The sequence below is a fragment of the Cyanistes caeruleus genome, chromosome Z (assembly GCF_971803275.1).
Source record: "Cyanistes caeruleus chromosome Z, bCyaCae1.hap1.1, whole genome shotgun sequence".
NCBI classification, from domain to species: Eukaryota; Metazoa; Chordata; class Aves; order Passeriformes; family Paridae; genus Cyanistes; species Cyanistes caeruleus.
In genome coordinates this window covers 26,508,096-26,528,583 of record NC_141732.1, presented here as the reverse complement: position 1 = coordinate 26,528,583, position 20,488 = coordinate 26,508,096, and the positions used below count along the sequence as shown (strand labels likewise).

Here is a 20,488-nt window from a genome sequence, read left to right as displayed (position 1 = left end):
GTGTAAAAACTTTATCTACAGCCATTTCAATAGAGGATGGCCAACAGGACACTTTGGATGGCAGATTCAGATGCCTTTGTCTTTAGGTGAGGAAAAAGACTATAGTTTCACAGAATTCAGAAAGCATTTGAAGTGACAAGTTTGAGAAAATTATTTAAGTGTGCTACAAAGAGCACCATGAAGTACCAGACTCTTAAAAGACTTTTAGAGACCAGGAAACCTGCATTCTCCTGCAAAACCTCAGTGCTGACAATCAGTGTGCATGAAACACTATCAATCAGAATACTTAAAAACTACTCTTGCCGCAACTACTGTTGCATCCAAATAACTACAGATAAAAATAATTACAAAGGCTTTGAGGCAAAAAGTTGAGTAGAGAACATGAAGTGATTTTTCTTTATTCCCCATTATTGTTTGACAATCTACAGCTTAAGTTGGAATGCACCAGCACAGTGAGAAAAATTTCACTCTCTAGCACCCTTGTCTGGTGACAAGAACAAGAGCTTTATACTGCATCACAGTGAAAAAAAAATCTGACAAATTATTTATTTATTTAACAAATCTCTCCTTGATTTAGTTGACTTTCCCCATCTAACTCAAAATGGAACCACTCCAATTTGAATAAAAGGGTAACAGCATTTTTTTCTGCAGCTGTATCAGCTCCAGAGGTTTGTTGAACTTGGTGACCTTGAACTTGGCAAAAAGGGAAACTTAATATCCTTGAAGTCAAACTGGAGATGATGCATTTATAGCTCAATCCCACACTTAGAATTTGTCAACAGACAGGTGTGCACCCCTGCAGAACATGTCTACATTGTCATGGGCCTCTGGAGATCACTGGTCCCACCTTTTGAAGAACACAGGGCCTCAGAGACGACCCAGGACCTTGAGAAGCCACGTCCTCAAAAGTGACTCCATCACTTCAATAGGGAAGCTCTTCATGGTTAATTCTTCTAACAGTGAGAACATTTTTCCTGCAGCCACACAATTCTCCCTGACATACCCACTCCCACAGCCCCCTGCCCCGTTACCATGGTCCCTTGCAAACAGTACACTTCCATCTTTCTTGGTAGGTAGTTTCCCACAATGGAGGACTGTGATTAGATCCCTTCTTCTTTAGGCTGAAGATATCCCATTTCTTTCGCTGCTTTCAAATGTCAGTGGGGCTAAGGTTAGCTATTTGTGTTATAACTCTAGTAGATCTACATGCTGTGGTAATTTTAAGGCCTATACAAGTTGAGCATAGGATGCTAGACTTCCCCTTGCTGACACCTAAAATAAATGAGAAAGTAGACTGAAATACCAGCTAGTTTTTAATGAATAAATTATTTATAGCTCTGCAACCACAATTTTATAAAATTATTTATAGAATAGCTATAATAGAATAGCTGGGGTTCGAAAAGACCTCTGGAGATCATCTAGTACAACCCTCTTCTCCTAATGCAGGTTCATCCACAGGATTGTGTCCAGGCAGGGTTTGAATATCTCCAAGAAAGAAAACTCCACAACCTCTCTGGACAGTCGGTTTCAGTCATCAGTCACCCTTAACATGAGGAAGTTTTCTCTAATATTGAGATGGACCTGCCTGTGTTTCTGTCTGCTGCCCCTTGCCCTGTCACAGGGACCACTTAAAGAGTCTGTCCCCACCCTCTCACCACCTACCCTTTAACATGCTTGAATGCATTGGTAAGATGCAATCATTACCTCTCTGAGTCATCTCTTCTTGAGGCTGAAGAGGCCCAGCTCCCCCATCCTTTCCTCACAGGACAGATACTCCAGTCCCTTAACCATCTTCGAAGCCCTCTGCTGGCCCTTCTCCAGTAGCTCCATTTCTAACTTTTCAATATCAACTTGTGTTATTTCACACACGGCTCAGCACTATCTGTTCTATTCCTTACATGTTTATGGCAGATGTTTGTGATCCGAAATAAAGCAGGATGACCTGACCAAAGCCATGGAGCGTTCCTCACAGGATGACTTGCCAGACATTACAAAATGAAAAGAATCTTACTATTTTATTGGCCAAATAAGATTATCAAACCATCTGTGTGTCCCCAACATTTCATCAAATGCAGCTTCATAATCTCAATACTGGCATTTTTACACCTCCAATGTAACTATCTGAAGCCATTAAAGGAATTAATGTCCCTCCAACTCAACGTGTGGAACATACTTCACTAGCATTTTCTCTTTTATACTAGGGATTGAATACTTAAAAATATTTGTCACATGAAACAAGAGTCTTCTACGTGCCAAAGTGAAGCTTAAGTGGTTTATTTTAAAATGGCTTCCAGAGCAGATTAAGAGAGTGAAGCACTGGACTTAAAACAGATTAGAAGGATCAACGAGTCTTCCCTCGTGGATGTCAAGCAGTTCACGCGAGCAGTGACTACACCCCTACATTAACACATATTTTTTTGGGAGCCGTCTGCTGGTGGGCAGATTTATAGGGGTGTCATTCCTTCCGGCCGCAGGGCGCTGCTCCCTGCCCCGGGCCGCGGGAGGCGGCAGCGCTCTGCAAGGGCCTTCCCGTCACCGCGACCGGCCTGCGGGAGGGCAGCGCGGCCGGGCCCGGGACGGGCGGGGGCGCCGGGCGGACACGGCGGCGCCCGTCCCGCCTCCCGCCGCGCGGCCCGCCGGAGGAGCCCGGCCCGCTGCTACCTGCTGGTCTCCAGGGACGAGTAGCGCTCGGGCAGGATCTGGAGGCACCGCTGGAAGAAGCGCACGTGCCGCTCCCGCAGAAAGTCCAGCCGCTCCGGCTCCCCCGGGCACGGCGCCGCCGCCGCCATCTCCATCTCGCCGCCGCTGCCCGCGCCCGGCGCGCCCGGATGGCGTCACCCGTGGCGCCCGCCCCGGGGCGGGGAAACGGAACGGAAGGGGAAAGGGAGCCGGGGGGAAAGGGAGCCGGGGGGGAAAAGGGAGCCGGGGGGGAAAAGGGAGCCGGGGGGGAAAAGGGAGCCGGGGGGGAAAAGGGAGCCGGGGGGGAAAAGGGAGCCGGGGGGGAAAAGGGAGCCGGGGGGGAAAAGGGAGCCGGGGGGGAAAAGGGAGCCGGGGGGGAAAAGGGAGCCGGGGGGGAAAAGGGAGCCGGGGGGGAAAAGGGAGCCGGGGGGGAAAAGGGAGCCGGGGGGGGAAAAGGGAGCCGGGGGGGAAAAGGGAGCGGGGGTCTCAGATCACTGTGGCGGCGGCCAGGGTGGTAACCCCAAGCTTAAGGGGCCGCCACAACCAGCTACGGGGAAAACGCGCTTTTAATGCCAAGGGGCATCACAGCCGGCCGGTCTGACAGCCGGCGTGTCAAACCCGACACTCGCAAAATACAGAGGTAATACACGCCATGGGTCAAGGCAGCTCTGTGCCGGTGCCCGGGAAGTGCTGGCTGCTGCTTCGTCCTGCGACAGGGACAGGCTGGCGCACAGCTACGACCCTCCTCTCCAGGCTGGGACGGCTCTGACAACAAAGCAAAAAGGCATAAAGTATAGATGTGCACTCGTGTCATGCTACAAGTCCATCGGTCCCTTCCTCACCTCTGAGAAACGCGCAACAACCCTTCTGCAGCTGCTGGTGCCAGCTCTTGCCTGCGTTCCTCTGAGCCCTTGGAAGGCCTGTTCAACCTGGGTTGGTCTCTGGTGACCCGAATCTCGACCTCAGAGTGAAACAAACAACCAAAAAAAAAAAATCAGTCTTTTTCATTTATCACAAAAGGAGTTCCATAAGCCTCATTGGGTCTTCACCATAGAAGACGGTGACACAGCTTGCTGTCTTAAATTTTAATGATTTAAAAGGTTAAACTCTTGTAAAACCCAGTGCATGCAAAATGCTTCTGTGAGTCTACTTATTTAACCAATGGTAGAAAACTATTTGAAGAAATGAAAGCCACCCATACTGCTGCTCACTTTTATGACAGGTAGGCCATACCCAGTGAAATACTGCCGTGAGATCTGTAACGGGGTTTTTTCCCCATTTTTTAAACACAGGAACAACTATGCCTCCTGCAATTCTGTCTCCTGATAACCGGCATGACTTTTTGTTTTCCTTTATTTAGATAATTAAAAACAATTGCTTTTTAGATCAATAAAAAAAAGAGTCTGCTTAAACCACCAAGCTGCACACATCTCTGGTTAAAACAAACAAGAAGTTACCTTCTCTCTTAATTTTGCCAATCTTTTTTCTTTTTCTTGCTTCTCTATTTCTTTAGTGTGTTTCTGAAAAACCCTTAGCTCCAGTTTATGTAGATCCTGAAACACAGTGAGTGAAAAAGCAAACTTTTCTTTGGAAATAAATTATATTAAAATATATGTGCAGCCTTTTCACAGTTTGTTTTGTTTTTTGGTTTCTTTTTTGTGGTTTTTTTTTGGTGGTTGGTTGGTTTTTGTTTGTTTGTTTGTTTTTTGTTTTGATATTATTGTAATAGTAAAGAATAAGTTGTCGCTAGGTAGCTACGTGCCATACCTTGTCCTGCACAGACAAATTTACATAGCTTGGAAAAAAAAAGTAGTAGTATAAACTGTGCTTATAAAACTTTAGTGTGAATGCTAACAATATCAATTCTCCAGTAACTGAATTTACACTGATATGGGATCTGACTTTGCCTAACAGGTACCAAAACCCACAGGACAGTCAAACAACTCTTTCTACCACCCATCTGAATATGACACTCAGGTCCTCTGATGTCTTCTTAGGCAGCATAGCCCAAGTAGTTTTTTTCCAAATAAATTATTTACTGAAGATACAAAACCACTTCTATATGGATAAAGAAATACGAGTTTGAGTAATCCTGTAGAATTTAGATATTGAAGAAAAGGAGCATCTTTGTCTAAAATCAAGTTTCATACTGTTTGTCTGCAATAGATGCTGTTATTTGTAATGAATCAATAATGGATTTAGAGTAATGAAACTTGGATTTTAAAACCTCTTTAACTGATTATATTGTAGGATGATGTATCAAATTTAAAACAATGACATGCAAAAATGAAATTACATACATGCTCTTGAAACTTAGACATTTCTTCTGCAGCAGTTTTCTTCCTGCCCTCCTTTTCAGTTTCCTCTCTCTTCTCATTTTCAAGTTTTTCAAGTTGCTGCTTTACTTTTTTTTGCAAGGTATTCTTTTCCAAAAGTAACTTCACATGGCTTTGGCGCTGTTTTTGTTGCTTTTTCTCTTTCTCTTCTAGTTTTAGTTGTGATGCTTGATCTATTGCAAATGCTACTACTTTCTGTTTCTTCCAGACTTCAACTGCAGCTTGTTTTCTTTTTCTTTCTTCTTCTGCTTTTTGCTTCTGAGCTTCTTCACGCTGTAGCCATCTTTCCTTGGACATTTTTTCTGCTTTCTCTTTTTCCTTCAAATTTCTTTCTTTTTCTTGCTGCTGCTTTTCTCTCCACTTTTTAATTGACTGCAAGAGACCATAAGAAAAATCCAAGGTTTTCATGAAAATTTTACATATTCACATTGATTCATTCAGTCTGGTGAAGACATTTGTTCCAAGGACACAAAATGCATATAGGAATTAAAAGTCTACTAAAGGCAAAACTTAAAAACAAGAAACACCTGTATGTGTTATCTCTTTTTTCTATTTTATGGATCACACAAGCAGGTTTAACGGATGTCTTCTAAAACTGTTTCAGTTACAGCAATCATAATAACTTTGGGTAGTTATGAATGTTGACATAATATGCTTTTTTAATGCAAATGTATTGCAGTTCTTACTTTTTTCAATTAAAAAAGAAAATAGTACTTTATACTTTATAAAGTACTATATAGTACTTTACAGTACTTTATACTATAGTATAAAGTATAAAGTACTTTATAGTACTATATATAGTACTTTATAGTATTTATAGTATATAAATACTATATATTATATATAAATATAGTATATATTTATATATAGTACTTTATATATAAGTATGTATGTATATATATAGTACTTTATAGTACTTCTTATTCAGTTTATCTTTTATTACTTGGATAATTCTTGAGGGAATCATAATTCTGCAGGTCTGTCTTAGGTGTATTGCTTATACCATGGGACAGACATTCTTAGAGATATATGTAACATGAAGACAGGATCACTCTGCTCTAATTAGTGGCATCTAATTTGCTGGATCATTGACTTCAAAAGCATTTATAATATACTTTGGCAATACACAGCCCACTTTTCTGTATTGTTAGGTCTTTGCTTATTTATCATTATTTATTAAAGACAAATACTCTGGCAGGTTGGGGATACTAAAGACCTCAGTTATATGATATCAACTGTAAGAGAAATCTCCCTAGCCCTACTACCAGAGAGGCAGATACAAAACCAAGAAAGTATTCATTTAAAAAAGTAAGTACTTTTTCTGAAATCTTCAAAAGCCTTAGTTATTTTACCTCTTTCTTTCTTTCATGTAAGATTACATATTCTTGATACCACTTGTCATGCTGTTCTATATCTTCTTTTGTTCTTCCGCTAAGATACTCAAGGGCTTCATCTATGTAAGACAGCCTTCCTCTATATTTTGTCCGTATTTTCAGAAAATTTTGATGATCATAATCATCCCAGCCTCCTTGCCTCCCCCCTGTTCGTTGAAGAAATCTTTCAAACTCTATTACTTCTTCTGGTAGATGATTTTCCAGTGTTTTATCAACTGTGATCCTGGCTGATGGTAATTTCCAAACTTTTTCTGCTGTTGAGCCCCCTAATGCCCACAGTTCCACTTTTCTCTCAAAGAGACTGAGCTCATTAATGACAGCTTTTTCCTCTTTCAAAAGCTGTTGATATCTGAAAAGAGACAAACACTGAAATGTAAGGAAAGAAAAAAAAAATCCAGTATTCATTGTCCATTCATTAAAAATGAATTTTGGAATTGTTCAATGCCACACAAGAGCTATTCTTCAAAGATTAAGAACTGAAGTGGTAACAGCACAGTTGTAATGATCCAATAATAAAGCCCTACACAATGAGAATTAAGTTACCCTTTTACTGAAAGAACACATTTATGGCGTGCATACAATTAACTCCTGACACCAGTATGGAAAAAAAGAAACCCCCCAAAGAAGTCTCCAACCCCGTCCCCCACTTAAACAACACAACAGCAACAACAAAACCCCCACAATCTAGTCTCTTCTACAGCCTCTCTACAAAGCCTATTCATAAGCAAATCGTTGTTACAGTGGAATGTTGCAATAGCTGTACAAACACCCTCCCTAAAAGGCAGTTTATCAAGGTTCTAATGCTGATAGCTTGTGCTTTGATTTACATACCACAGGAATCACTACCAAAAGAGCACATCATAAGAACAGTTTGCTATATTAATGCAAAGTTTTCATTGTGTCTTATGAAAGCCCTTTTTCTAGTAGCTGAAGCATGTATAAGCATACATTTGTCTCTGATCCTCTTTAAAAGCATTGATTGCATTTTCAATTTCTTCCATCATTTCCTTGATCTTGTCAACAACTACAAATGGAAAAGAAGAAAAAAAGCATATAACTTAAGTTTACAGTATTTATCAGCACTATCCAGAAATGCAGGACTTGTTAATACTCTCAGGACACATATTTCAGTGTACATAAAAGCATGCATTTCCATCTCAAACAGCCTTAAGCCTAAAAGACAAAGTCTTATGTATTCAAAAGATGTGTTTATGAAGGAACTTAGCTAACTGGATGTAAATCCCAGTACAAATGTTTATTTTCCTTACAGAAGTCTCATCTTGACTAACCTTCAACTGATTCCCAGAATAAGGCAGACTTTAGTTATCCTAGAGTTCCACTTTTGTTTTTTACAGTAACGCAGTTAGTGACTTAAGCACACTCAGCTCTAGTTTATACTGGACTACAGCAATGCTATTTAACCTGCAGGCTACTACTTTTACAGAACTGACAAAGAAACAAGACTTTGTCCTGTACTGTGAGCATGCTGTAGTCCTGACTTTAGACAGTTAAATAGCTGTCCAGAGAAGACTTACTTTGCAGAAGATTTATTCTGTGGAAGAAAATCCATCCATTTGATTCGATTATATTATTAGACTAAAGTATCTTTTTAATCAGCACATCTCTATGGGCTGAATGCACAGTTTAACTAATTTGTATTTTAGTAAAGTTATATAAATTAAATCTCATTTTTCAGCTTTCATGCCTTGTTAGTTCTTAGTATCTTGACAGACAGTTTAAGAAGATAATGATTTTTTAATAGATAAAACACTGAATAAATGAAATGGAATGCATTTTATTTAGTAGAATGCCAAGTTTATTTGCACAAGGCAAATGTTACAGGTAGAAAATTTGGCTTTCAACAGCTTCAAGGAACAAACACCCACCACTCTTAAGACTAAGTAAGTTTCTGTTTCCACACAGAACTGCACAATTTTTCATCATTTCTTAGGTTTCTGCCATTTCTAGGTTTAGTGTTCCCTTTCCAAGTTCCTGCAAAATCATAAGGACTGGAGGAATGTCCCAAGTCTGCAGGAGAAAGACAGCTATCCAAGAAACCTGTCTGTAGAGGAAAATGTTTGTAAATCTGTTGTCATGACTTACACTCTGGTGTAGGCTTCACATCTTTTAATTGCTGCTGAAGTTTCTTCACATTGTTTTGTATTTTTGATAGCTGCTGCAGGATTTTAGCTTCTGTTAAACAAAATAAAGTGCTGATAGTTCTAACAGTTTCTTCATGCATTAAATTCAGTAAAAGAACAAGAGCAATGAAGTTGCCAAAATAATCTAAGCAGGGACACAAATTCTATTTGATGATATTAAACAGCCACAATACTAAGCATTTTAACTGGTAATTGCATTTAGCTGACCATGTGGTCCATGTCAGGTCCCTATACATCATCATCAGATTTTAAAATTAGTAGCTCCCATTTTTAAAGGGCAGCTTTGAGAATATTGTCTATGCAGGTGATAGCTTCTAGAGATTTGAGGCAGACTAACACCCATTTATAAAGAGAAAAACTTTGAAAGTATATATGAATGTACTACTTCAACAAGATTAATTTATTCGGTGTGCTAAACAGCAAAGAATCAATGTTTTCATGTGCTCCAAGCATGTGTGCACTTACTTGAATTGTTAGTACTGGGCTCCTCATGAGGTGCACATCAGAAGACATGCAAATTTGTAACCAAGTATACTTCTGATTGTTTCTACATTCCTTTCTTCAACTTATTTTTGACTTGTATCAGATAGCAAAGCATAATTTATGTGATTATTGTTGAAAGAATTGTGAGTAAAGAGAGTAACTTTTCTCTTTAACTATATTATAGTCTGTAAGTGGAACAGATACTGTAAGACAGACTGGGTACCATCTCACAGCACTATTTGAACTAGGAATATTCATTGCCCAAAAACTCGAAAAATGCAAACGCAGAATAGTTAAAAAGGCTATTTAAAGGCAACAATCAGAGTCTGAATGTTGAGGTAAGAATCTTTTACTGTACTGAAATACATTAGGTTTTGCAGTATACACATGAAATTGATTCCAAGTTTTTTGAACAGTACATTTCCACCACAGTGGTTTTACATTGAAGATTAAAATAAAAAGTAACATATGAGGCTCAAAATGTTTATTTGCAATGAATTGTGTGTTTGTAAGCACATGGTGAAATACTACATGTATCAGTATCTGTCTTCCACCTAAACTCATGTCTCTGTAATACTAATTTTTAAATAATTTATAAAAGCAATAGTATATTAAAAAAAAAACCCAAAATAAGCCCAAATAAAACCTCACTTACTTTCCATTTTCCTGCTGACTGTCATGCTGTGTTCCAGTTCCTCTAGCAATCTGTATTCTACCCTGAAATCACTCTTCCTACTATAAAGGTGTCCAGTTTTGTCTTTTTCTATATTTGCAAGCCTAGGAAGAAAGGGTGCCACACTGAGTAAGACACGAACACTCAGCAAAGCCCCAAGATTTTTCCAAAGTTAGTGTGCAGGCTGTGTTAACAGGACTGTCTTAGATTTTATACAAGTCCCTGTTTTGTTCTACAGCTGTTTTCAAGGAAAATATTTCTGCAGCTGTAAGACTACACACCACAGTAACTCAATAACTTTAGTAAGAAATTAACAAGGCAATCACCTCAGCGGCACGCAGTGGTTCACACGCTGAAATTTTATGGGCATGCATTTTCTCTGGGAGCCTTGAGAGAGTTTTCCCTGGAAGGTGCAGGCAGACGGGCTGTATTAACGCAGTGGCATAACTAGATGGAGCCCCAGCACAGACAACATTACAGAGGGACGCTGAGCCACAGTTAAATGGCATGCCTCATTTCAGTCGCCTTGGGAACACTTACATTACCCAGCAGTCAAATTTTGATCCGCAACCCAGGATTCAGGGCAATCAAGGTGAACTCGATTAAGTCACACAGTCTAAAACACTCGCTCGAGAAGAAAACTCCCTGTTCTTTCAGCTGCCATTGTGGTTGTATCAGCACTTGGTCAAGATGTGGGGAAGCAGATTTAAATCACTTCTGTGTCTGAGCTGTCTTGAACACTTGTTTTTCAAAACAGTGGCCTAGATATTCTAGATGAAGCCTTCCAATCTTCTGTAGTTGCAGTTCCCCTTTTGTCGGTATGTCTTAAGGGCTTTAGGTCCCTAGAGGGTAAGCACAGCTAAGCAGGAAGACTGAGAACTCAATTGTGCCACACACACTTCCATATCTGTGTACCTAAGAGCAGCAATTCTTACTAAATTCTTATTACATGACCAGCCTAAGTCCAAACAGTAATTCAAACAACGGGACATTTCGGATTTTATAAGCCTATCCTGAGCTGCTGTAACAACCACAATAACTTGAGCTCCTGAAAAGGAAAACTCTAGCCTAAAGGTATCATTACCATATATTCTTACTTTGAACCTCGAGTTAATACTGTTACCTCCAGAACAGAATGAAAACATACTTATGATAAAGTGTTTAACTTACTGAGCTTTTAGCTTTTCTGCAGTTCTTATGAATTCAACTTTCTTAGCTCGTTCACCTTTCATCTTCCGGCTCTGAAATTGTCGGCCAGCACCTGCAGTACTGGAACAGCTCTCATTCTGTAGATAACAAAATCAACTGTTATTTACAGTCAGTCTTTCCTTTCTTTCCTTTTTTTTTTTTTAATTTATTTTTATTTTTTAAATTAAACGCTCGTTGGTTACTTTCAAGCAGACAACAGCACAGTGCAAAGCTCGGTTTTCTACTGGCTCGATTCAATTAAGTTTAAGCGGCACGGGCACGAAACTGGAGTGAGGAGCGACACGGCCGCACGCACGAATGCCCTGTTCAACAGGGAAGCGCCAAGCCCGCCACGCCCAAGGGCTGCCACAGGGGCTGCGTCCCGCGGCCAGCCCGACAAACCCGCGCAGCCCAGGACTCCTCCGGGAGAGGCCGGGCCGGGCCAGGCTGAGGTGCCGACGGCCTTTACCTGGAGCCGGCCAGCGGCCGCCGCCAGCGCCGGGGCCAGCGCGGCCATGTTGGTGCCGGCCCGCCCAGGGGAGGGGCGGCTGCACCCCCGCGGCCGCCATTTAACTCTTCCCTCCCTCGGCTGCCTGAGGGCTGCCTCGGCTCACCCGTGGCCAAGGGTTTATGTGGAGTTCTTCTTCCAGGAAAACCGGCATATAGCCTCGTTATCCTTTCAGAATGTGAAGGCTTCCCGGTGATTCAATAAATTCTTGGGGGTGGGCTCTGAAGACCTTGTTTCCCACTCCTGTGCAAATCATACTTTCAAATGAATTGACATTTAACATTTTTGTGGAACAGAAATAATTATTTATCCAGTGGCTTTCCTGCTGCAGAGATTTTAGGAACTGGTGTTTTCCCAGCTGCAAGACACAAGCACATTCACAGATACCACCTGAAGGGCTATGCTGAAGACATTTTATTGCCTAATTGATGTTTTTAACAACACTTTCCAGATACATTTTTCCTCTTTGTATTTTATAACTATACATGATCTCTTTGTATTTGCTGAATAGGAATTGGAAAGTGAAGGAGAACATTTCAAAACCTGGAAATAGTCTTCAGCATAAAATAGAATTGTTCTCACAAATTGCTACCTGAAAGGCTTGTAAAAGTATTCTCTTCTCTGCAGTGTTTCAAAGCCTTCTTTGCCTTGGCCTTCACTATTGTAAGAGAAAAACGTGTAGTTGTGTTAGCATTTGCTTTGTTTTGGTGATTGTCAGCCCTTCCAAGTTCCCTGTTACTGTGAGCAGCAAATCAGTCACTGTTTGGGGACTGCTCTACACTAATCTGTTTTCAGAAAGTGCTTTAATAAGGTGCGTCCACTCATCATGTAACTCGGGTACTGTTCAGTAGTTCACCAGTTTCTGGCTGGTCAATCTTTATGACTGTTTTACTTTACTTTTGAGTTACTCAGAATCCTGAGGACTTTACATGGTTGTCCTGGAAATCATACCCAGGGATGTTTCAGGTATTGGAACATAGTCAGATTTGGTTACTTCTGGATTTGGGCAGCAGGGACTCGGACATCAAGTTGTGATGCTGGTATAAAGATGAACCCTGGCTTTCAGTTGTACCGGGACGTTGCCTCATTCTCCCTGCTGAGCAAAGCTCATTTCAGCCAGGATATGCCTGCAGTGGGTTCACCTTGACTGGGCACCAGGACTCCACAAAGATATTCCATCACTTGCTCTGCTCAGCAGGACTGGAGGAGAAAATGAGATGAAAAAGTCATTGGTTGAGATCAAGGCAAAGGCCACACTGGGAAGCAGAAAGATTTATTCTGTAATTGCTCTTAGCAGGTGATGTCCAGACATTTCCTGGGAATATGGCCTCAGTACATGTAGCAGTTGCTTTAGAAGACAATCACCTTAATAAAAAAATATTAAAGATAATATAGACAATCACCTTAATAAAAAAAAATTCACCACTCCTTAGCTTTAGTTTTTACAACATCTTATAATTTGGAGTGTCCCTTTGGTCAGCTTGGACTAGCTGTCCCAGCTGTGTCTACCTTCCCAGGCTCTTGCACCCTCCAAGCCTGCTGGCCTCTGTGGGAGGTGTTGGAGAGACAGTTCTGATGCCACCTGAGCACTGCTCGTCCAAGAGCCCAGCACTAGAGTGGTTTCAACATTGTGTTGTGGCTACAAACACAATGCACAGCTGTTTGAGTGTTAACTCCATCTCAGCCAGAGAAATCATGATGCAACAACTCTTGGATGGCCTGTTTACCAAACAGGTAAACAGGTGATCTGAATCCAGAAGAAGCAGTCTAGATAATTAATTTCCTTCTGATCTCTACCACGTACTTTTTTTGCTTAGTTTGGTGTTTAAAGTCAATGAATCCATGACTTCTCTGTGTGCTTTGCTTCATAAAATCTTCCAAGATTTGGCACAAACAGAAAGCATAAAAATACACCAAGGAAAAAAAGAAACTTGTTAACATTTAAAGAAATAGAATATACAAAGAACAGGAAAAAAAAGCCAATAACAGGAAAAAACCCCAAAACTGTTAACCTGGAAGATGCAATGCCAGCAATCAAACAATTGATCATGGTCACCTTATTTATGGCAGAGGCCTCATATGTCGCAGCATTGATTCTGCAGTATATGACATTTTTTGAAATTCTTTGAGCCAAATAGAGAAACAGAACAGCACCAGAACTTAATATTCCTATCCATGAGATTCTTGAGGAAACCACTTGTTTCACCACAAGATATAAGCATCCCCAGAAGGAACACTTTTCTAAGTACATGCTTCTTTTCAAAGTGCCTTTTTTTTTTCACCTTTATATTGCTATCTTATTTCTGAGACCTCAACAGGGATGCATTAGGGCAGTTGTAAAGCATCAGGCAGAAAAGACAGACACTGTAACAGAAGCAAACTGGAATTAGTTTAAAAGAGGATGAATAAATTAATAATCAGAAGAAACTAAAGTCTTTAACCCTCTGAGCGTAACTCTCCACTTGTAAAGGCATTCATAAAATTGTCTAGTTATCCCACACCATAAAAGTACCCTGTTGCTGCTACCCTGGGCTTTCCCTGTATTTTTATTTTTGGAAATGGTGTATCCACTCTAGTCTAGTTTCAGACTTGCAAGTCAGAATTAAACAAACTCAGGACATGAGTCAGAATAATAATTAATAAGAATAAATGAAATGGATATGAGTGCTCAAAAAAAAAGCTTTTGCAGGTACATGGGTGATATGTGCTTATTCTGGGGACATGGGATGGATAAGCAGGTATGGAGGACAGCTGATAGGTGCATCTGCAGTAAGTGCGGTGGTGCAGCTGTGAGCAAGGATCAAGGATCTGCACTATGAGGGCATAAATGCTTTCATCTCTTCAGCTTTTGTCCACCAGGTGTCGTCTGAGAAGCACGATAGCTACTAAAGGCTTAGTTTTTATGGGTTTTGTTGTTTGTTTTTTTGGGGGTTTTTTCCTTGGTTTTTTTGTCTTTTTTTTTTTTTTTTTTTTTTTTTTAAGAAACCAGGAGCACACTTTTAGTGTCTGTAGATAGCAGAGCCTACATTCAGCCTTTTGGCTGTTTCTATCCCTCTTTGTGGGATGATTCAGCCCTATATTGATACCATCAACTTCCGTTTATTTGATGAAGACTGTCCATCACTTGTTCCTGTGAGTCCTGACCTGGAGCTCTGGCAGACCTGAAAGCCTGGACACAGACAGGATTGTGGCTCTGCAGCTGCAGACTAGTGTCTATGTCTCCCAGTACCTTCTCCTACCAGTGCCTAACTTGCCCCATAAGTCAAGGAGCTCCAGACCTGACAATGGCATTATAGAAATTAATTTTCTGTTCCCCAGATGCATGCCTCTTCCACTGACCCCAATTCATTTTTCCTGTGCTTTAGGTAGAAGGGGCTTTGGTTAATGGCATGATGCAAGGAAAGATAGCTTGGCTTTCATCTTTTTTTTTCCTATAGATGTTCCAAAGAAACTAAAAGCACAAGATATGAAAAGAGGCCTGGAGTCAGTAACTTAGTTTTGGTGTGTGTTTGTAGGAGAATATAGGTGGTAGGGATAATAAAAATAAAATTAAAAAGCTGTATTCTGAAATATCTGCTAATGTAAACCACTTTCCCCTCCTCTCCTTTTTCCTCTCCTCATTGAAATCTAGCTTTCACAGTAAAATTGAAATTGAAATCAAAGCAGAAAAGGAAAAAAAAAACCTGGAAAAGTCCAAGGGTCCCAAGTGAACATCATTTTAGTGTTCTTCACTTTCTCCTGATTTATGACTATATAAAAGATAATAGAATAGTTATTAATCCTCTTGATTCCCTTTTGCCTCCAATTCTTCCCCTTTTTTATTTTTCTGTTCTTTAGAATTTTTAATATATTTTCACATAATTTCCCATTCTTGCCTCTTCTGTAATTATCTCCTTGTTTATCTCCCTTTTCTGTTATAAAAGGAGAAAGAAAATGTTTCCGACAACTGTACTTGAAAGAAACAAAAAGAGATAGCAGGCATGCCAGTAAACAAACAATTTCTGATGTGTCTTAAATCTCAAAGGTTTTCTTGAAAATCATTCTGGATGTGATGAAGGTGTTAGCTCTAAGTTCAAGTCCCAGTGTTCCAAAATACTACTCTTCTTAGATCTTGGCAAGGAGAGGACAGAAATGTGCTCTGGCAAAATTACAGAAGATTTTAGTCTTGGCCAAACCTCAACACAGCAAAAAGTTGGATGCTGTCCCTGGTACACATTTGTACGTTCAATCAACAGCCTTAGCAGCTGCTTGTGGTGGGAACTGGCAGACTGTATAGGTCACACTACTACATCAGTCATGCTGGGGCTTTAAGACCTTACTCAGCAGCTGTCTCTGCCACTTTTTCATCACAAGTTTTTAATTTATCAGCTTCTACACTGCTTTTCTGGAACTGGCTATTAATGCAATCAAGTGTGATTGACTTTCTTATGGACTTCTGTTGCCCTTTTCTGCAGCTTCTGCAAAGAATTGGCTGCCTATTGTCGGCTGTTGGGAGCTTTTCTTCCTCCTGTCACCTAAAGGCCAAGATTTGACTAACTTAAACCATGCTCAGGAGCGCTCCAAAGACCTGAAACACATCAGAGGCAAATAAATGAGAATGCACTACCAATGTAATGAAGGTTCTCCAGGGAAGTGTGTGCTGCAGAAAAGAGAGGGGGCTCCTGGGTGCCTGAAGAAAACGTTTGGCTGGCAAAGATGACCCGTACTGGGTGCAAGTGCAGGGATATTGGTGCACAAAATGTAAACCTGACGTATACAAATAAAGATAATCTTCTAGTCTGTCACAAGTGTATGGCCTAACATTCCTGCTAGTGTTCAAGAGCACTGCAGTACTAATGGGCACATTAAAACCCTAAACTTTTATGATTACTTTTGTTTTTCTCAGTTCTGGTCCCTACCAGATTGCTATGGAAGCTAAGAGAGTTAAGCAATTAAATTAGTGATCATGTAGTACTTCTGTATTTTTTCTTTACTCTAAGTCCTTATGCTTAAGCAGCTGAAAGAGCATGTGTGTGACTTGGGACTGTAACTGCACAACGAGCACAGCAACACACATATATGAATCACAGTCACAATTTTCACCTCCTTTATTCTGGATATATGGCTGAAAGGTGCAAGACACATGCACTGCTATTTAATGTGTCTTCATAGTTTGGAAAGAGAACACATAAAGTCCATTTACAGAAAAAAAAACAACTAATATTGTCCAAATTTAGATTAAAAAATAAACTTGAAATAGGGGCAACATTTACTACTTTTATGGCCACTGTAAGGCTATGCCAGTTTCACAGATTATTCCAGATTTCCGTAGCACAGAGTTAAACATTGTGGCTTTCCCAGATTTACTCTTGCAATGAAAACAAGAAGTTTGCTGGCAGGTTTTACTCACATGCACTGAGTTTTATTTGACCAGCACCCATTTATCAAAGAGGAGCACCTTCCAGACCGTATTAAATATTGCCTCTACTTTTATAACTGGCCCCAGAACAATTTGCTGGAAAATGTGACAGAACATGTGCAAGAATATACTGGTCTGTGCCAATATTAAGTAAGTGTTTGAGCAAAAGGCATGGTAAAATTTTGCAGGAGTTAGATAGGAACTTGGTACTGTTTTAGAGGAACAGATTTAGTGAAGACCCTCAACATATTGTCCTTTCCCTGGATCCTTCATGGTCTCTGTCATGTGGAATAAACATTGTCCAAGTCACTACTCCTAATTTCTGTCCTGATAATGTCCCAGTGAAGTCATTAGGAGTGCTGCTGTATGATAAAGTTGACACAAACAGCGCTTGATGCTTTTGATAAGGTTTTGGATAGGTTTTTCAGTCCCAATTATTACAGAAGCAGCACTGACAAGCAGTGAGATAGGAAACAGAGCTCACGAGGCTTTAAAGACCTTCATTTAAATTCTGTCTTAATTTGTAATTTTCCTTGATCTTAAAATAGTACTTAGAGCAAGAAGACATCCAGTAGAAAAATTTAAAAGTGGAAACAGATGGGCAACAGGGCAAGGAGAGGGACCACTTGTTACATATCAGGGATGATCTGCTAGTCTGCTGCCATTCCCACAAAACCGTGCCTGTAGCGATACCTTTTGGCACCTCATGACACCAGTCCTGCGGCTCCCAGCATAGCCCCAGGAAAGTGACACTGTAATAAGAACCTGACAAATACTCTGTGTCCATGAATTTGCTGATGTGTTTGAAGACAATGATCTCTTCTTACATATTTAGCCAATAAGAAGCATGAAGTGACATAGACTTTTTTTTCCTTTGTGTTGCTATTCCTGCATAGCTACCTTAGGAGGATCTGCATAGCCATTATTGATTCCTATCTGCAGTAGACATAAATTTAAAAATGTTTGAATTTACCAAAAAAGTGAAAATAGATCAGATGAACATTAGTTTTAATCATCTGTTGGAAATCTTCAATGTCAGGTAAAGGTTGTGGTAACAGGGGTTGAAAACTATATAATTAGTAAGTAACTCACAGCCAAACGGAGGTCAGCCACTCTATTTTTGTAATTTTATTCTTTTCTATTCAAGTTTTTTGCTTTTTTTGAGATACCAGGGTTTTGTCCCTTATAAAGCAGAAAATGAAAGTGGAACACCTTTTAGATCCTGGCTGTTGGAAGAATTAAATATCAAGCTGTTTTCAGTGAAAATGAATGGGCTATCAGAATATATAAAGTACAGTCACTTGCAGTGAAGAAAAACTGTACATGTATAATGTAATATCAAATATGCAAGGTGCTGGAGATGGAGTGAAATAGCTCACAGTGGAGGCACAGTGATGCAGGGAGTCTGGAATACATGATTCAGAAAAAAATCCCCATGCAAACATATGTAGAGCGTTCATCTAGTACGCTCTTCTTGCTAGAATGGACTGCTAGCCAGCACATCACAGTGGCCCTTAGCCAGATAATCCTGTCAGGACCTGAAATATATTTGGTTGGAAAAAAACAGTGCTGTGGGGCACTGTAGAGAAAGTGAGGGACACGTGCATGATTTCTCCTCAAACAAGCTCTTGTACCAGGCTGAGCCGTGCTTCAGGCACTGGTAAGGAAATGCTGTAAGTCATACAATGAGATATTTTTTTTCCCCTTAATGAAGTCTTTAAGAAAGAGTAATTGTGATGATTACATATCTGAGAGAAAATAGTCTGCATGAGAAAGGTGAGAGACTTGACTATATGTTACAGAACTTTCTGGCAGATTGGGAAAAAAATATGCAGCGCAGTATGTTTCATAGTTACAGACTGTTAATAGGAGAATTTGCAAGGATAATTCATCAGCAGACAGCCTGAGATAATTAGATTAGTTTAGCTATGCATGGCCCACAATCTAAAGGTTAGGGTAGATTTTAAGTGGTTTTAGTGCTGGTAAGAGTAGTATGCTCACAAATCCAGCTGCCAAACTGGTGGTTTCTGGTGTAGGCTGTTCTATAGAATTGCTAAAAATTACATCCACAGGTTTTCACTTCTTCCTGTGTTCAATGGGTAGTAATCACTTCCCACATAAATCTTCACAGGATACTTCTGAGCTCCACACAGATGAGTTACACTCAGAGCATAAAAGGCAGCATAAAAGATTGTTTAAAGCCACTGTTGCCACTACCACTGCCATTTCCCTCCTTGCCTTCTGACTGAGGGGTCACTTCAGTACCCAAGGGACAGGGAACTGAAAATGAGCAGTTAGATGCCAGGACTTTTCTCTTGTCAGTGGGTACACTTCTGTAAATCAATGAATACATATTGTCAGTGCCACATGAACAAAAAAAATAGTAGCTATTACTCAAGGCAGAGAAAATACAGATGTGCACCCTTTACAGATATTCAGCTGAAGCTGTATTGAGAGAGGTATTAAACCCCTGAGCAAATAGTCCATTTGGAAGCATATTCTAGATTGGTACATGATAACGCTGGAAAATATCCCTCAAATTCAACATTCCCTGTGGAAACTACTTCACCGAGCAATTCCATCATTAAGCAAAATGTTATATGCTCTGACAGAACTTGTTAGGCAATTTTCTCCATTTCCAAGCAAAGCTAATTTTTTTTTTTTTTTCCCCGTGTCATTTTATTTATTGGTGAACTCCAGTAGAACTATACACTGTCTCTCCCTCTGACATCTCTCAAGAACTATTTCCAGTATACTTTCTTTTAGGGAGAACAAATCTGGATCCTGACCATTCCTGCTAGTCAGCTTACAAAATCAGAGCATTCCACTCTGCTGAGAACTTTCAGTATCCCAACTGTATCCTGCAATGCTGAGGATAATAAAAGTTTATGTCAAGATACCATGAGTTATCTGACCTTGGTGTGTCTAAGAGGAATTGTCATAGTTTTTTGTTTTGGTTTGGGGTTTTTTGTTGTTATTGTTTTGTTTTGTTTTGGTTTTTTTTTCTGCCTCTGTTGATGTTTCCAGGTTTTTGTTTGCAAACTGGTAGGGTTTTGTCACAGCAATGCACAGAGCACTCAAATGAGTACCATTTGCTAGGACTCAGGGACATGAGCCAAAGCACACTCCTGCTCTGACAATGCTGATGTAATGTGATTTGAAGAGTTCCTCCACTTGGAGAGCTGTACTGCAGTGAGATACATGGCTTTAGCATGATTTTTATGTTGGAGACCTCTATAAACACATCAGCACATACACACTAGCATTTCACTGCCTCTTCAAAAACAAGCAATCCTTCAAACATTCTGCTTTTGTGCCCTTGGCACTAGATGTTGCTATGCAGTAAAGGTCACTTTGTGTCATTTCTCAAAGCCAGATGAATGGCCCAGAAGGATTTTCCCTTTGTGCCCATGTCCCAGGTGGCAAAGAGCTGACATGCTGTCTATTCCATTGCTTAGCTGAGGGCTCTGGGCCCACATCCGGGGATCGAAGCTTGTTCCAAAATAAGAGGCCACATATGTGGGAATGGCTGGCTTTGATGGGGATCTGTGACAGTGAGTTCCCACCACAGGGAACATAGCTTACCTGCAGATCAGCATATGTGGTTCTGCCTTCCGTCCTTCCCTCAGCCTCCTTCCGCGTGCAGTCAGAGTGATGTGAGTCTCTG

At 40.5% G+C, this 20,488-nt stretch overlaps 2 protein-coding genes across 6 annotated transcripts in view; both read right to left on the bottom strand.

Moving 5' to 3' along the window:
* Positions 1-2,931, bottom strand: part of PGGT1B (protein geranylgeranyltransferase type I subunit beta) — a 32,882-nt gene extending 29,951 nt beyond the window's left edge. The window contains 1 exon segment of the mRNA XM_086869362.1: positions 2,662-2,931. Within this exon segment, the coding sequence (XP_086725488.1) occupies positions 2,662-2,795 (134 nt within the window). The 5' untranslated portion in view covers positions 2,796-2,931.
* A 296-nt stretch (positions 2,932-3,227) lies between these two features.
* On the bottom strand, positions 3,228-11,490 carry CCDC112 (coiled-coil domain containing 112). 5 transcript variants are annotated; one of them, XM_086869361.1, is made up of 11 exons: positions 11,385-11,451; positions 10,898-11,013; positions 10,054-10,130; positions 9,710-9,831; positions 8,513-8,602; positions 7,358-7,433; positions 6,368-6,758; positions 4,980-5,387; positions 4,137-4,232; positions 3,522-3,640; positions 3,228-3,444 (listed from the first exon to the last, which is right to left on the bottom strand). In XM_086869361.1, the coding sequence occupies exons 3-11, from the start codon at positions 10,095-10,097 to the stop codon at positions 3,414-3,416; spliced, it is 1,377 nt and encodes a 458-aa protein (XP_086725487.1). In that variant the 5' UTR covers positions 10,098-10,130; positions 10,898-11,013; positions 11,385-11,451; the 3' UTR covers positions 3,228-3,413. The 5 variants fall into 5 exon arrangements, with proteins under 5 accessions (XP_086725487.1, XP_086725486.1, XP_023800030.2 ...); XM_086869360.1 differs by having other exon boundaries at positions 11,119-11,403; XM_023944262.2 differs by lacking the exon at positions 10,054-10,130 and having other exon boundaries at positions 11,385-11,490.
* Between the last annotated feature and the right edge of the window lie 8,998 nt (positions 11,491-20,488).